The sequence below is a fragment of the Mustela nivalis genome (assembly GCF_964662115.1).
Source record: "Mustela nivalis genome assembly, chromosome: 1".
Classification (NCBI taxonomy): Eukaryota; Metazoa; Chordata; class Mammalia; order Carnivora; family Mustelidae; genus Mustela; species Mustela nivalis.
Window position 1 is genome coordinate 204134406 of NC_139020.1, and position 16521 is coordinate 204150926.

At 50.4% G+C, this 16521-nt stretch overlaps 2 protein-coding genes across 6 annotated transcripts in view; one reads left to right on the forward strand and one right to left on the reverse strand.

Moving 5' to 3' along the window:
- Positions 1 to 16521, reverse strand: part of CYP4F22 (cytochrome P450 family 4 subfamily F member 22) — a 60956-nt gene that overhangs the window by 25217 nt on the left and 19218 nt on the right. For 4 of the 5 annotated variants that reach the window (XM_082709741.1, XM_082709742.1, XM_082709745.1 and 1 more), the window contains one exon: positions 14562 to 14681. Coding sequence is in view for 2 of the 5 variants with exons in the window: in XM_082709744.1 (XP_082565870.1) it covers positions 14562 to 14681 (120 nt within the window). In the remaining 3 variants the exon portion in view is untranslated. Of the gene's footprint in view, positions 1 to 6253; positions 6351 to 14561; positions 14682 to 16521 lie in introns of those variants that run through there. The other variant, XM_082709743.1, reaches the window with a different exon arrangement.
- LOC309853338 (cleavage and polyadenylation specificity factor subunit 5-like) lies at positions 354 to 1654 on the forward strand. The gene is made up of 2 exons (XM_082711188.1): positions 354 to 850; positions 1081 to 1654. Exons 1-2 carry the CDS (start codon positions 466 to 468, stop codon positions 1383 to 1385), a joined length of 690 nt encoding a protein of 229 aa, XP_082567314.1. The 5' UTR covers positions 354 to 465; the 3' UTR covers positions 1386 to 1654.

Genomic DNA, 16521 nt, shown 5'->3' on the forward strand with positions numbered 1-16521 from the left:
GGGCTATGGCTCTTCCCAGGACAGACTCCGCTCCAAGCAGAAAGGCACACACTATAGATCGCCCACTGGTTGTCATCCTGACAGCCTCCATCTTCTCATCTGCAAAATGGTAACAACAGCAAGAAGTCCACCTGATGCTCATGGGAAAAGCTCAATAAATTGGGGAAGTTGAGTCCTCTGCTTTCTGTAGCTGGGTTCCTCTTGCTCCCCCTCCAAACAAGAGCACACCTGCCAGGCTCCCCGCCCCCCACCAAAAAAGTGCTACAAAAAGTTTTGAGGTGGTACAGCCACTTTGAGAAATAGGTTGGCTGTTCCTCAAAAAGTTAAACATAGCCCCTCCTCTTGCGCTCTCATGTTAATGGAGGGTGGCGTCTGCTGAGGGGGACGCAAATAACCGCTACCGGCAAGGGAAAGTCTCCTTGCCTGCCCCACTTCCATTCTCCGCAAGTATTCGAGCTCGCCAGCATGTCCGTGGTGCCGCCTAATCGCTCACAAACCGGCTGGTCCCGGGGAGTCAACCAGTTCGGCAGCAAGTACATCCAGCAGACTAAGCCCCTCACCCTGGAGCGCACCATCAACCTGTACCCTCTTACCAATTATACTTTTGGTACAAAAGAGCCCCTCTATGAGGACAGCTCTGTTGCAGCCAGATTTCAGCGCATGAGGGAGGAATTTGATAAAATTGGAATGAGAAGGACTGTAGAAGGGGTTCTGATTGTACATGAGCATCGGCTACCACATGTGTTACTGCTACAGCTGGGAACAACTTTCTTCAAATTACCTGGTGGTGAACTTAACCCAGGAGAAGATGAAGTTGAAGGACTAAAACGCTTAATGACTGGGCGCCTGGGTGGCTCAGTGGGTTAAGCCACTGCCTTCGGCTCGGGTCATGATCTCAGGGTCCTGGGATCGAGTCCCACATCGGGCTCTCTGCTCAGCAGGGAGCCTGCTTCCTCCTCTCTCTCTCTGCCTGCCTCTCTGCCTACTTGTGATCTCTCTCTGTCAAATAAATAAATAAAATCTTTAAAAAAAAAAAAAGTCTTTAAATAAATAAATAAAAAATAAAACTCTTAATGACAGAGATACTGGGTCGTCAAGATGGTGTCCTGCAACACTGGGTCATTGATGACTGCATTGGTAACTGGTGGAGACCAAATTTTGAACCTCCTCAGTACCCGTATATTCCTGCACATATTACAAAACCTAAGGAACATAAGAAGTTGTTTTTGGTTCAACTTCAAGAGAAAGCTTTGTTTGCAGTCCCTAAAAATTACAAGCTTGTAGCTGCACCATTGTTTGAATTGTATGACAATGCACCAGGATATGGACCCATCATTTCTAGTCTCCCTCAGCTTCTGAGCAGGTTCAATTTTATATACAACTGAATTCCTGCACAGTGGAGAAGTAAAAGAAGCCGTCTCTGTGAGCACAGCTATACACAGTGTAGAATAAATATGGTAGAAAAGTTATTTTTGGGTTTTCTCTCTTTCCCAATCCCTAAATTGCTGCCTACTTTCTGTTGTTTGAATAGTAAAGTTAATATGAAGAACTAGATGGTGGTGTAAACAAATGTGATAATGTTTAATTTACTTTTGGTTCTACTCATACTTTTTTGTACAACATTAAAGAATATGAACTTCTAAAAAAAAAAAAAGTTAAACATAGAATTGGCAGTTCCAAGGGGTGCCTGGGTGGCTCAGTTGGTTAAACATCTGCCTTTGGCTCAGGTCATAGGGTCGGGGCCCTGGGATCAAGCCCCTTTTGGGGGGGGTGGGGTCCCTGCTCAGTGCGGAGTCTGCTTCTCCCTCTCCCTCTGCCGCTTCTCCTGCTTCTGTTCTCTCTCTCAAATAAATAAAACCTTAAAAAAAAAAAAAAGAACTGGAAGTTCCTCTACTAGGTATATAGTCAAAAGAATGGAAAATGTACTCTGATAGTTGTATATAAATATGCATAGCCACACTATTCAGAATAGACAAAAGGTAGACACAATCCAGAGGTTCCTCAACAAATGAATGGATGCGTATCATGTGGCATATTCATGCAATGGAATATTACTCAGCCATGAAAAGGAATGAGGTCCTGCTAGAGATACAACAAAAATGAACCTCGAGGACATTACACTGAGTGAAAGAAGCCACATATAAAAGGCTTAGCATGTCTGACCCCATTTCATATGAAATGTTCAGGCAAATCCAGAAAGACAGCAAGCAGACTGGTGGTTGCCTGGGGCTGGGGGAGAATCAAGTGACTGCTAACAGGGATGGGATCTCTCCTTTTGGCAAGATGAAAATGTTTTGGAGCTAGATAGAAGTGATGGTTGTACAACACTGTGAATGTGCTAAACGCCCCTGAACTTTCCATTTTTAAATAGTTATTTTATATGAGATAAAGTTTGCTTCAATATTTAAAAATTTAAAAAAAAAAAGGCTTTGAGGACCCATGAGAAATTTATCATGGTGGTTACCTCTGGAAGGGGTTTCGTAAAACTGGAGGTGTGAGGAAAAGGGAAACTTAACTTTCTCTGTCCGTCTTTGGGACTTTTTGACTTTCTATATGAGCACATAATGCTCATTCAAAAATGTTTTAATTAAGTATAAAGATAAATAAATAAATATAAAGATGAATCAGTTGACTGTACAACCCAAAGAATGAGTTCTAACATAAACAATGGACTTTAGTTAATCATACTGTGTTTACATTGGTTCATCAGTTGTAACATATCACCCTAGGAGTGCCTGAGTAACTCAGTTTGTTAAGCATCCAACTCTCGATTTGGGTTCAGGTCACAATCTTGGAGTTATAGGATTGGGCCCCATGTCTGGCTCTGCGCTCTGCGCTCAGCGCTCAGCAGAGTCTGCTTGAGTTCTCTCTCTCCCTCTCCCTATCCCCCGCTACTACTCTCTCTAAAATAAACAAATAAGCAGGGTGCCTGGGTGGCTCAGTCGGTTGGGCATCCGCATTCAACTCTGGTCATGATCCCAAGGTCCTATGATCAGGTCCCATGTTGGGCTCCCTGCTCAGTAGGGAGTCTGCTTCTCCCTCTGCCCCTTCCCCCTGCTTGTGCGCTCGCTTGTGCTCTCTCTCTCGTGCTCTCTCTCTTAAATAAATACATAACATATGTATTTTTTAAAAGATTTTATTTATTTATTTGACAGACAGAGATCACAAGTAGGCAGAGAGGCAGACAGAGAGGGAGGGGGAAGCAGGCTCCCCGCTGAGCAGAGAGCCTGATGTGGGGCTCGATCCCAGAACCCTGGGATCATGACCTGAGCCGAAGGCAAAGGCTTTAACCCACTGAGCCACCCAGGTGCCCATTAAATAATAGATTTTTTAAAATTCTGTAAAAAGTAAATAAATAAACAAGAAAATATTTTTTAAAAAGAAACATATCCTAATGGAAGATGTTAACAGTAGGGGAAATTGTGGGAGTTGAGGGGTGTTTTGGGACTCTACTTTCTGCACAATTTTTCTGTAAACCTAAAACTGCTCTAAAATATAAAGCCTATTTAAAAGTTAATTAGTTCAGGGGCACCTGACTGCCTCAGTCAGTAGAGTGTGTGACCCTTGATCTCAGAGTCGTGATTTTGAGCCTCACATTGGATGTAGAGATTACTTTAAAAGATTTTTCAATGGGGCGCCTGGGTGGGTCAGTCAGTTAAGTGCCTGCCTTCAGCTCAGGTCATGATCCCACCCCACATCAGACTCCTTGCTCAGCAGGGAGCCTGCTTCCCCCTCCCCTCTGCCTGCCTGCCACTTCCCCTGCTTGTGCTCTGTCTCTCACTATCTGTGTGTGTCAAATAAATAAATAAAATCTTTTAAAATTGTTTTTTCAAAACGTTTTTTTAAAGTTAATTAGTTAAAATTAATGAAAAATGAGTGAAGATGCTTCAGTTGGGGAGAGGGTATTCTGAGGCTTAGAGAGCTGTTTCTTTCTTGATGTGGGTTCTGTGACATGTATGGGTTCAACTTGGAAAAACTCCTTACACTTCAACTTAAAAAATTAAAAATAAAATGCTGTTTGGGGACTGCATCTCTCTTAAAATGTGCATTTTTGATTCAGGCAAGCCTGGATTCAAATCATAGCCCTGCCCCTCCCCAAGTTAAGCAGCCTTGAGTAGAGTCTCGTCTCCTCCCCACAGCCTCTGTTTGCCAGTCTGTGAAATGGGTTAGTAACAGCAGGCCCGATACTTCTTAAGATTGTTTGGGACACTTCAGCGAGACGAGGTTTGGCAGGAGGCATGCAAATTTTAGCCATCATTCCTATTTCCATTATCACTCTTTTATTGGAGGGAGAGAAATTCAAAGCTGATACTCTCGGGATGCTCCAAGAGGCTGGCAAACCCGCTCCTCTGGTGCATCAGACACCAGGCAAGGACACCCAGTGGCCCCACCCTGGCAGAAGTGGCCCCACCTGTCCTCCTGGGGCCGGCATTATCTGAAAACTGAGGTGCCAGCGACTGGCTCAGTGGCCCACGCCCATGGAGCGCTGGTTTGTCAGGTTAGCCCGGCCTCCTGTCGGGGACTTGTCATACAAGGTGTGTGGGCTCCTGAGAAGGAATGCAGGACACAACTGCGCCGCCCCCCCTCCCGCCAGAAACCACATATCTGCCTCTCTTTGAACCGCAGGTCCTGGAGCCCACTGGCAGCCTGGCAGCCAAGACCCCCAACACTGACTCCACTGCCGCATACCCTCACCCTGCCCTGCACTCACTCCAGAAACCTGTAGTTGAGACGACCTACCCCTATCCCTGCTCACAGCACCCCCTTTCTATGCCAAAGGGCTGCCTGACACCAGAGACTCCCAAAATGCCTAGAAGTCTGAGCTGAGAGGAGGCTTACTCCAAATTTCTGGGGTTCTGAGAAAGAACTTCAAGGGGCATTTCTAAGGGCAGAGCCAAGTTGGCCAATGGAGGTGGGAAGGAGAGTTTTACTACAGCTTTGGGCATATGTAGGCTTTTGCCTGCAGCTTCCTTGGCCCAAAGGAGATCCTAACAGATCATTCCAGAACTGCAACTGTCTCAAGCCCACCATCCCAACCAAGTGTGAGCACACCTGGACATGCCTCAGAAAGGATTCTGTAGGCTCTGCCTCTTAGCTGTGTGACCTCAGGGGAAGGTCCGCATCTCTCTGAGCCTCAATTTCCTCATATGTAAGACAGGAACTATATTACCCACTTCACAGGGCTTTGATGATAATGCCATGTTTTTAGAGTACTCAGCTCAGCACTTGGCACACAGCAAGCCCTTGATCAAATATGCCTCTTACTGCTGTTGAGGCTGCCACCATGTTCACTACTGTTGCCCAGCCATCTGGGATTTGGAGAATGGAGCCCAACACTTGCCAGGGAGGAGAAATGGGGTCCCATTCTCTGTCTGCGGAATCATCCGGGCCCCTCTGTGGATACCAACCCAGGTCACCACTGGACACCAGCCCAGAGCTAATGTTACCTTTCAGAAACCCAAGCTGGGCTGTACAGACAGACTGGGGCCATCGGAAAGTGCACAGGACTTTGGGGTCAGACAGGACGGGTTTGTTCAAATCCCAGCTCCCCCACTGTCTCCCTGTCTCCTTCCCACCTCCAGCCTGCGACTCCCCAGCTGGCGGAGACTCCCTCAGCCACCAGGCATGGTCTGGGCTGGCTAGCCACCGCCTGGTCCAAGCAGGGAGGGTGAAGCCCTGGGACAACCAAGGACCACAGATCTCTCCAGTATCCAGCAAAAACATCAGCCAGTACCGGGCTTAACTACGGGACTTAACACAACCTCACTGCCAACTCTGGGGGCCCAGGAGGGCATCTCCTCTTCTCATAAAGGGGCATTTGGAGGCTCTGTGCCTACCATGGGTGGGTAGAGGGGCCATGAAGGCAGCCAGAACACAAGCGTAAAGTCCATGAGTGAGACGATGTCCCGTGACTCCAATCAACCCTAGGAGACGGCCTCAGCGGTCCTGATGGGGAGGGGTTTCTTCTTGAGGTCCCTTCCCACCACGGATACCCAGAGAGGATACTCCCAGGACTCCGAGGCGAGCACTGAACAAAACGTGCTCACACGCTGCGACCGTCGGAGACACGCGCACATCCCCCCTAGACTGGCGTCCGGAACCCGCAGCCGCCGCTGGGGTCCCGGGGCTTCCTGGCCGCGGCTGGGCACAGACAGACTTTCTCTGGCACACTGCGGGCACCCGCGCCAGGCGCCTCGGGTTACCGCGCAGCGCTGCGGCCGCGCTCCGGTTACGGCCCCTCGCTCTCACTCACCTCGCGGGTCTCGGCCTCCCGCCCTTGGTCCCGATCCGCCCGCACCGCAACCTCGGCTCTGACCGCGCGGTCCCGCCGTCTGGCCCTTTAACCCCGCCCGGTCGAGTCGCGAGGCCCGCCCCCGGCCCGCCCCACCCCCCCGCCCCGGCCTGGCCAGCCTCTGGGCGGGGACCGAGGCTGGGCCCCCAGAGATGGAGAGAACCAGAGACAGAGACGTGGAGGCATGGAGAACGTCAGAGAGGGAAAGGAACAGAGCCAGAGATGGAGAGACTGACAGGTGGAGAGATGGAAAGACACAGGCAGAGACAGCGGAAGAGACGTGTGGAGATACAAAGACTTGGACACCCAGCAGCCCGACACCATCATATTCCCCGCCCCTCTGCTGGTGCCTGGCTCTAGTTATTGCCCAGATCCCCCTGTGGCCCGCTCCTTAACACCCCGTTTCTACACCAGTACCCCGCAAAGCCCCCACCTCAGGACCTGCTCCCAAGCTTGGATAGGGGTCCCTAAGTCAGCAACCCCGAGGCCCAACCGGGCCCCCAGGAATCCTCAGACTCCATTGGCCTTTGGGAGCCAGCCCTTATGTTCCCTCTGGATCCAATCCACCCTCCTGGGGCTGCTTCCTCCAGGATGACCTCCAGCCTCACCAAGGAGCACCAGACTCTGGTCCTGCTCCTCCCACCCCACCCACCTACTGTCAGCCAACTTGACCATCCCGCTAGGATGTTGTCCTTGGCCAGTTTATCTGCTCCAGATGGGTCCAGACAGGGTCAGCCCCACCCCTGGATGTGAAACAGAGATACCATTCCTGGTTCGGTGGGTGGATGGTTGGACGGGTGGCTGATCTGGGCAAATGGGCCGACAGATGGAAGGATTCACAGCTGGCCTTTGGCTCTCCACTGCCTCCCCGGGGCCAAAAGATCTTGCACATACTTGATACCCAGGAAATAGCTGTCAAAGGTGGGGGGGGGGGGGAACCCACGGGAGACTGAAGAGATCAAAGGCTCCAGCCATAACTGCCCTCTCATCTGGAGAAACTAAGGCAAATGTTGTGGGATGGAGGAGAGACGTGACTGGCTGGGGTCAGTCAGGATCAGGTCAGAAACTGAGAAGCCTGAACCCCTGAGAAACATCACCCTCCACCCAGTGAGTTCCAAAGCTGAAGGAAGGACAAGGAAATTCAGATTTTTTTTTTTTCCCCAGGATGATCATTCCAAAGACTTTTGACTGGTCAGAAAAAAATTACTGATTATAGACTACAGATGAGACGTCCTTCATTTGGGGGGCCAACCAGTTGGGAAGTCTAATCTTGGGGATGGTTAGCCTGGGGGATGGGGCCAAGTGGCGGAGCAGACCCTGAGCAGTGTTAGCGTCTCAAAGGACAGAGCCAGGGGCCAGGACCACACACAAAACCACACAGCTAGTGGTTAGACATGCACTCTGGAGACAGGGGGTTCAAATGACTCCCTCAGCTACTCTCTGTGTGTCCATCTCAGAGGATGGCTGTAATGTTTTAGGGGAACAGTTGCCACCCATGGTAATTCTGTCCCCCAGGAGACAGTTTGACAATGTCTAGAGACACTTTGGCCACCACACCTGGCTGCTGGGGTACTGCTGGCATCTAGTGGGTAGAGCCAGGGATGCTGCAAAAAGTCCTACAATGCACACAATGAGAATGTGCCCCTCACAAAAGAGAATGATCCAGCCCCAATGTCCACAACAGTGAGGCTGAAAAACCCTGCTTCAAGGTATAGGAAGCAATTTTGTATTTGAGCACACAGTAAGTGCTAGGTATGTGCGGACTATTATTAACCACCATGGAGTTTCCAGCCCTCTGCCTCACCAGCAAATCCTGACGGCTTGCTCCATGCTCTGCATGCCCCAGTTCAGAGAAAACAGTGGCTTCGCAGCCCTGTCCATGCACAAGTTTCAATCAGGCAAGTCCTGCTTTAGCTGACTCTGTCTCCCCCTGAGACCAGGGTCTCCTTGAGGGTGAGACCCCAGGCTCAGCTCATCAGGGTTAGGCAGCACTTAATTTAGAATAAATCCCTGCAGTTGGAAGGGCCTGCTGTGGAACGACCCAAGCATGGTTCTAGGTGCTGGGAACATGACAGAGAATAAAAACAGACCCAATCCTTGCCCTTGTGGATTGGAGGCTTACGCAGGGAAAAGAGAAAGAAACATATCCAGCAGGAAGTTTCCCTTCCCCAGTGAAGGGATGTAACAGGGTTTTGCAACGAGGTAGAGGGGAAGCTGCTATCTGAGTTGGGTGTCAGGTGGCCAGCTGAAACCTGAAACACAAGAATAAATGTTGAGTCACATTGTACACCTTAAATTTTTGTCAGTTACACCTTAATGGAGCTGGGGGAAGAAAAGATGGGATCAATGAATGAAGAAATGTATTTTCACAAGTCTGAACCACACAGAAAATACTCTGGCTTGTCCCCAAAGACCCACACAAAGTGTCTGAAGTCTGATGTAAATTATGTTGGTCTGGTAATTTTAGATGGCACATGAAGGAACACTTTCAATCCATTTTCTATTTTATGTATTTATGTTAAGTGAGAGATTTGCTTTGATTCATAGAAGAAAAAAATAGACTCACCCTAGATATCAAATCTATAGCCTTGTGGATATAATAATAGTTATATAAATTTTACTTTAAAATAAATCCGATTTGGGGTGCCTGGATGGCTCAGTTGTTTAGTGTCTGCCTTCAGCTCAGGTCATGATCCCAGCATCCTGGGATGGAGCCCTGCATCAGGGCCCCTGCTCAGGGGGAAGCCTGCTTCTCCCTCTCTCTATGCCCTGCTTGTGTTTCTCCTCTCTCTCTCTCTCTCTCTCTCTCCCTGCCAAATAAATAAATATCTTTTTAAAAATAAAATAAAATAAATAAGGCTTGGGGTGTATGGGTGGCTCAGTTGATTAAGCATCTGCCTTTGGCTCAGGTCATGATCCTGGTGTCCTGGGATTGAGCCCAGAATTAAGGGGGGGGGGGTTGCTGCTCAGTGGGGAGTCTGCTTCTCCCTCTGCCCTTCCCACCACCTTGTGCCTGTGCTCTCACTCAAATAAATAAATAAAATCTTTTTTAAAAATAAAATAAGGCTTTAGAGGAAGACCACTGAAAGAAAACTATTAAGTAACAAAAGGTAATACGTAGATAGAGCAATACTGGTGACAGAAGATTGGGAATGACTAAAATTTCAGTATCAGAAGCCATCTGTCTGGATTAAGACAAAGATGAAGGATAAAGCCAAAGAGTCCCAAATTCAAGTTTGGGAACTCTTAGGCAACAATCTCTTCCAAATTCCAGAAAACAAGACACAGCGGGGCTCGAAACTTTGAGGGAATTTTAAAGCCAGCGTAAGACGCCCACTTGTCCTGGCAGGTGATAAACTTGGCTGATGTCTTTATCCCTTTCCTTTCCCGTCTCAGGCATATTCCCTCACTGGGTGCTGAGCCCTCTTTAAGGGTGAGAGGAGGTGGCATTTCTAAGGGAAGAAGAGGTAATACAAATAATTGAAGCTGTGCTGTTTGGAGGACGCAGACGGGAAGGCTACGTGAAGGATGTGACATCTGAGCTGGGACTGGAGGGAGAGGTTGGATTTCAACAGATGCAGGAGAGGGGGTGGGGCTTGGGCTCAGAGAAACCTGAGGGTGTGGCTGGGCAGGTGGCTCTCTCTAGCCCTGGGGTGTGAGAGACCAGGAGGGGTGCAGGAGAGGATGTGAAAGGCCTTGAAAATCAGCCCAAGTGGCTGAGGGTTGATCTGGCAGGCAATGGGGAGCCCTGGATGGTGCATGAGCAGGAGAGGAGCCCCCTTTAGTTGGTTTGAAAGCACAGTGGAGGAGTGCCTGGGTGGCTCAGTGGGTTAAAGCCTCTGCCTTTGGCTTAGGTCATGATCCCAGGGTCCTGGGATTGAGCCCAGCGTTGGGCTCTCTGCTCAGCGGGGAGCCTGCTTCCTCCTCTCTCTCTGCCTGCTTCTCTGCCTACTTGTGATCTCTGCCTGTCAAATAAATAAATAAAATCTTTTTTAAAAAATTAAAGCACAGTGGAGCTTATTGATTTTGTCAGGGATGTGGGGTTTTTTTTTTTAAAGATTTATTTATTTATTTCAGAGAGAGCGAGAGAGTGCATGAGTAGGGGGGAGGGGCAGAGGGAGAAGAGAGGTAGACTCCCGGCTGGCTGCAGAGTTTGACACGGGGCTGGATCCCCGGACCCTGAGGTGAGCCAAAATCAAGAGTTGGATGTTCAACGGACTGAGCCACCCAGGCACCCCAGGGATGAGGACTTTTTAGGGATGTGAAGGACATCTGCTTTGGTGCCTGGCTGGATGTGGGGTTTCGGGTGGCAGAGGAAGAGAAGAAGAGAGAAATAGGCAACAGCTCAGTGTCTCTGCCCTCAGAGAGATAGGGACAAGGAGGGAGGAACAAGTTGAGGGGCCCAGTAGGCTTCCTGGCTGTTAGTTCGGGCAGGTCACGTGGCTACTGTAAGCCCCCATATTTGTACAGATAAAACGGAGGCGATGATCGCAAGCTGAAGTGGGGTTTGCGGGGTGCTCGGCCCCAGACTTGGCACAGACCATGGGCTGGACGGACATCAACACTTGGGACGTGTGGTTGGATTTGGGCGATCCCAGCAGTTCTCAACTGGGGCAGACTATCCCGCTAGGGGACATTTGGCAATGCCTGGAGATACTTCTGGCTGTCACATTGTAGAGGGGGAGGACCGACTGGCATCCAGTCAGCAGAGGCCAGGGGTGCAGCTGAACATCCTACAATGCACAGCCCAGCCCCCACCATGGAGAATGATCCCGCCTCAGGTGTCAGCAGTGCTGAAGCTGAGACACCCTGTCTGCCAAGGAGAGGCACCAGGGAGGCAGCTGGGCCCATCAGGAGAAGTGCATCTCTGAGTCACCTGTCCTGGGAGGACACAGATGCCCAGCGAGTAGGTCAGTGAGGTCACCTGGGAGGAGGTGGACAGAGAATGCGTTGACAGAAGCATGGATCACAGCTGCGTTTAGAGAGAGGGCAGGCAGAGGCATGAAGCTGGAGGGAGAGATGAGCCACATCTGGGAGGTTGAGGAAGAGTGGCCTGTGCCCAGAAGGCAAGAGGCCCAGGGCCTGGGAAGGGACAGGGCTCCGTGGCTCCCAGGCACCAGAGTCCTCAGCCTGGAAGCAACCAACAAACTATAATCGAAGTGGGAGGGTGAAACATAGAAGCGGTGGCCGGGTTAGGGAGATGGTCCCAGAAAACCATGTGCAAGTGGCCAAAGGAGACGCATGGCAGGAGTGAGCGGAAGAGTTTCTCCTGGGCCTCCAGAAGCTCACAGCAGACTTTTTGGGGGCAGAGACAAAAAGAAGAGCAGTTTCCTCCAACACTGTTGGTGAAGACGTAAAATGGTGCAGCCGTGATGAAAAACAGTTTAGCAGTTCCTCAAAAAGCTAAACATAGAATTACCATATGAGCCAGCGATTCCGCTCCTAAGTATATAACCAAAAGAAGTGAAAACAGAGACTCAGTGTCCCTGTATGTGCATATGTCCACACAGATTCAGAGCAACATGATTCACAGTTGCCAAAAGGTGGAAACAACCCAAGTATCCATCCACGGAGAAATAAACAAATGTGGTCCATCCATATGGTGGAATATTACTCAGTCATAAAAAAGAACGAGGCCCTGACACATGCTACCCCATGGGTGAGCCTCGAAAGCATCATGCTGAGTGAAGGAAGCCAGACACAAAAGGTCACACATTGTATAACTGCATTTCTGTGAAATGAGCAGAAGAGGTAAATCCATAGAGACAGAGCACATCAGGGATGACCGGTGACAGGGGGACAGGGGCAGTGAGGAGTAAAGCCCATACCAAAGAGAATGAGTGCAGGAGCTCCTCTTGGGATGATGGAAAAAATTTGGAACTAGACAGTGGTGATATGGTTGCACAATATGTGAATGTACTAATGCCACCAAATTATACACTTCAAGAGGGTTAACTTTATATTATGTGAATTTCACCTCAGTAAAAAAGAGAGAGCCAGCAAGAAAAAGAAGTTTAATGAAAAGAGTTTAATAAAAGATAGTACAGCCAGGAGCCATTACCACCCCAGAGCCCTGGGACCTGGGGCTACGGGGCAAAAGCAGTTGCTAGAACCTGGACTTGATAGGGCTATATGCAGAGAGAGGACTGCCTGGCAAGAGCTGTTGGTTGAGGGGCACAGGCAGCCTGCATGGACCACACAGGAGAGGAGATGAGATACTAATACCCTGACCTCAGTCTCCTCCCTCCCTCCAGTGCCCGCTGTGGCTCCCTATTGGTTGAATCCAACTGGAAGCCACAAGGCAAAGGTTGAGTGGTCCATTCAAGTCAGCCTCCCAGGACACAAAATAGGGGGCAGAAGGGTGGAGACAAGGCAAGAGGTAATTCAAGGTTTGGAGCAAAGACCAGAGCTGTTCAGGGATGTGGGGTGAATGGAGCAGCAAACAACTTCCAACTCATCACTCACCACACTCTTGCTCACTTTCACTTGCAACCATCTTGCCAAACCCTTCAAGGCCATCTCTCTCCCCCTCAAAGCCTTTGCACATGCTGTTCCCTCTGTCTGGAATTCTCTTCCCTCTCCCCTGCTCCGCTAACTCCTACTTCTCCTTCAGGTATCAGCTCAAAGGGTTCTCTGGGGACTTCCCTAACTTCTGAGCTCAGTTCAAGCTCACGTTCCATGCAGCCACAGCCCCGTGCATCCTCGGTCACAGCAAACTCGCTCTTGGAACAGTGTGTTTAGCTGAGAGCTCTGTGCATGTAGACAGCCTCTTGCTCACTCCCTGCCTTTTTCCCCAGCCCCAGCGAGCACAGAGCACATATTCATTCAGCAAACACCAAGCTCCCAGGAAGTACCAGGCGTTGTTCTGCAGTGGAGATGCAATACAGCATAACTAGAAACACATAAGCAAAAAGCTTATTTTATGGGATGTGTGCTGTGGAGGACAATCTAGGGAGCCAAGGGCATAAGGAAGACGTCTGAGGTGCTCTTTGAGCAGAGACCAGAGGCTGGACCGTGCCTGAAGAAACAGCCAAGAGCCCAATGAGGCCGGAGCCGAGTGAGCGGTGGAGAGAGCAGGAGGACACATGGGCTGGAAGGTGACCGGACGGATTGTGCCCCTAGGAGGCACTTCGAGTTTTCCTCTGGGGAATGGGCGCCACGGACGGTTCCCAGCTGGGGAGGATGCTGACTGCGCTGGGGCCTGATTGGGATTTTCCCGGTTCCCTCCGGCTCTGATGCGCCGACGAAAGGGGGCGCCAGAGCGGCGGGAGGAGCCGGAGGAGGAGCAGCCCTGGAGGGACCGCGCTGTGAAAGGTGGTAGGATTGGGGGGTTTATTTAGAGGTGACGGGACTTGCCGACAGACGGAATGTGGGTGTGAGAGGAGGGAAGGCAGGGGTGACGCCAAGGGTTTGGGCCTGGGCCACATCTAGGTTGGCGTTTTTGATGGAGAAATGGAGACTAACTTGGGGAGAAGAAAGTGGGGGGGTGGGGGTGGAGAGAAAGACGGCAAATGGGAAGAGAGGGAAAAGGGGAGATGGTCTCAATAAGGAGCCAGGCGGGTGCAGGACACCCCCTCGGGGCGGGCGGCGGGAGGAGAGGCCCTGGTCTTCAGAAGCTAGAGAGATGGACAGCACGCTCCCAGAACTGGGGACGACTGCTGGGGAGAGCAGGGAGCACCGAGGGGGCAAAGACAGTGCGGGGAGGGGGGAGGCTGGGGTCGTGAAGGGGAATGCGAACAAGATTACTTCTCACCAGGTATGGCTAGGAAAGTGTCCTTCCTGGACTCCGCCTGGAGCGACCCAGCCCCCTCCCTTCCTCCACACGCACCTGTCTCCATTTCCCCACAGCTGGTGGGGGATTAATCTCCACCTCCCTCTACCGGGGCCCAGGGACACGGGATTTGCGGGATTTGCGGATTGGAAGCTAAAAGGTACTGCTGGCATCAATGATACCTCGGTCCGACTTCCCTTCAGCCAATCAGATTCCACCCTCCTACGCCTCAGTCAATTAAATGTTCTCTAGCCCTCGGCCAATCAGACTCGGCCTTCCCTTCTTTCAGGCAATCAGATGCTCCTCTCGCGCTTCACAGACAACTAAATTCCACGTTCGTGCTCCCTGGCCGACTGAACTACTCCTCCCTCCACTAGTCAGGCTCGGCCCTCCCCACATACCTCACCCTATCAGAAACAGGTCTTCTGTCCGTCGGCCAATAAGAAAGCCCCGTTAGAAGAAGCCTGGAGGTGTCTAGACCCGTAGTCCACCACTTACCTGCTGTAGGGCCTGGAGTACGGCTCTTAGCATCTCTGTGCCTCTTTCTTCTCAACCGTAAAATCATCTTCCTTCCCTCTTGGGGTGGGCCTGAGGCTGCCACCTGAAAGCGATCTCTTCCTAAAAATATGTTGTGTAAATGTGTGTTATTATTTCTCTTCCCTCCCTCAAATCCCCCGAAGCTGTTTCCTAGGCTGGACCGCCCTTCCCTGCCAGACCATCCCATTTATCCTTCAAAACCCAATCCCTCTTCCAGGAACTTGTCTATGCCGCCTTCCCAAGCTGTACCCCAGCTGCCCCTCTGGCTCTTGTAGCTAACCTAGTCATGACCATGTAGGGCAGAGTCTAGCTGAAATTGTCCCCTCCTCCCACCCCTCACCCCCACCTCCCCGCTCTTGGAAACCTCAGAGACCAGAGCTTGGAAATTTGGAGGCCACAGAATCTCCCACCATGAGGATGGGCACAAAATGCTGAATACCTGCTGACCAACTGAGTCAATGAACAAATCAGTTTCAATATGGGTCAACTGGAGGAGAAGCCCAGCATTGGACTTGATGGAATCATTAAATCCCTTAAAATCATGTGCAAAATCGGGCGTTTATCTTTTCAGGAGAGACTTGGAGCCAGAGCTTTCACTAGATTGGGGGGAGGGGGGATTTAAGAACTTTCTTGGAAAATTGGAGTCCCAGGGTGCCTGGGTGGCTCAGTTGGTTGAGCAACTGCCTTCAGCTCAGGTCATGAATCCTGGAGTCTCGGGATCGAGTCCTGCACCAGGCTCCCAGCTCCACAGGGAGTCTGCTTCTCCCTCTGACATTCTCCCTTCTCATGCTCTTTCTCACTCTCTCGCTCTCAGATAAATAAATAAATAAATAATAAATAAATAAATAAATAAAAAGATAAAATAAAATTGGAGTCCCAGAGACTGGCAGTAGCTTTCCCAAAGTCACACAGTTTGGTAGGAACAGAGTCAGGAATTTAGCCCTTGGGGCCCATCGGAAGAACCTCCCAGGACTTGGAGGCTGAGTATGAAAAGGTATTTAACCTCATGATCCAGTTTAGGGGGAAGAAAATTCATGTTTATTAAGAAGCCCCGGGGCGTCTGGGTGGCTCAGTGGGTTAAGCCGCTGCCTTCGGCTCAGGTCATGATCTCAGAGTCCTGGGATCAAGTCCTGCATCGGGCTCCCTGCTCAGCGGGGGGCCTGCTTCCTCCTCTCTCTCTGCCTGCCTCTCTGCCTGCTTGTGATCTCTGTCAAATAAATAAATAAAAATCTTTAAAAAAAAAAAAAAAAAAAGAAGCCCAACGGTCAGTCAGTTGACAGACATTTTGTGAACACCTGAATGCTAAGTGCCAGGCACTGGTCTCAGCCCTGGGGACGCAGCCCCGAGCAAGACAGGTCCCTGCTCCCATGGAGTTTCCCTCCAAGTGGGGGAGGCAACAATAAATAAATAAATGCATACATAAGATAAATAAACAAATGACTAAGATACTGTCAGGTAAGGGTCTTGGTAAATAGAATGAGCTCAAAAGGAGAGACTGGGAACCTAGTTTATGCAGCGTGGTCAGGGATAGGCTTCTAGGAGGAAGTAATGTTTGAGTGATCCCCGAATGATAGGAAGACATGAACTGGAACATTCCAAGCAAAGTGAGCAGAAAGTACAAAGGCCGTAGGGTGGAATGAGAGTCACATCGTCAAGAAGCAAGAGGCCAGGGGCGCCTGAGTGGCTCAGTGGGTTAAAGCCTCTGCCTTCGGCTCAGGTCATGATCCCAGGGTCCTGGGATCAAGCCCCATGTCGGGCTCTCTGCTCCTCGGGGAGCCTGCTTCCTCCTCTTTCTCTCTCTGCCTGCCTCTCTGCCTACTTGTGATTTCTCTCTCTCTCTGTCAAATAAATAAAATCTTTAAAAAAAAAAAAAAAGAAGCAAGAGGCCAGTGGGCTGGACTGAGGAACCCATGAGGAGAGG

Bases quoted from the DNA above. Each gene is read 5' to 3' on its own strand.
- LOC309853338 (XM_082711188.1), top strand. From the start codon at position 466: ATGTCCGTGGTGCCGCCTAATCGCTCACAAACCGGCTGGTCCCGGGGA. The intron at 851-1,080 runs GTGGCTCAGTGG...TCTTAATGACAG, and splicing joins CTTAATGACTGGGCGCCTGG to AGATACTGGGTCGTCAAGAT.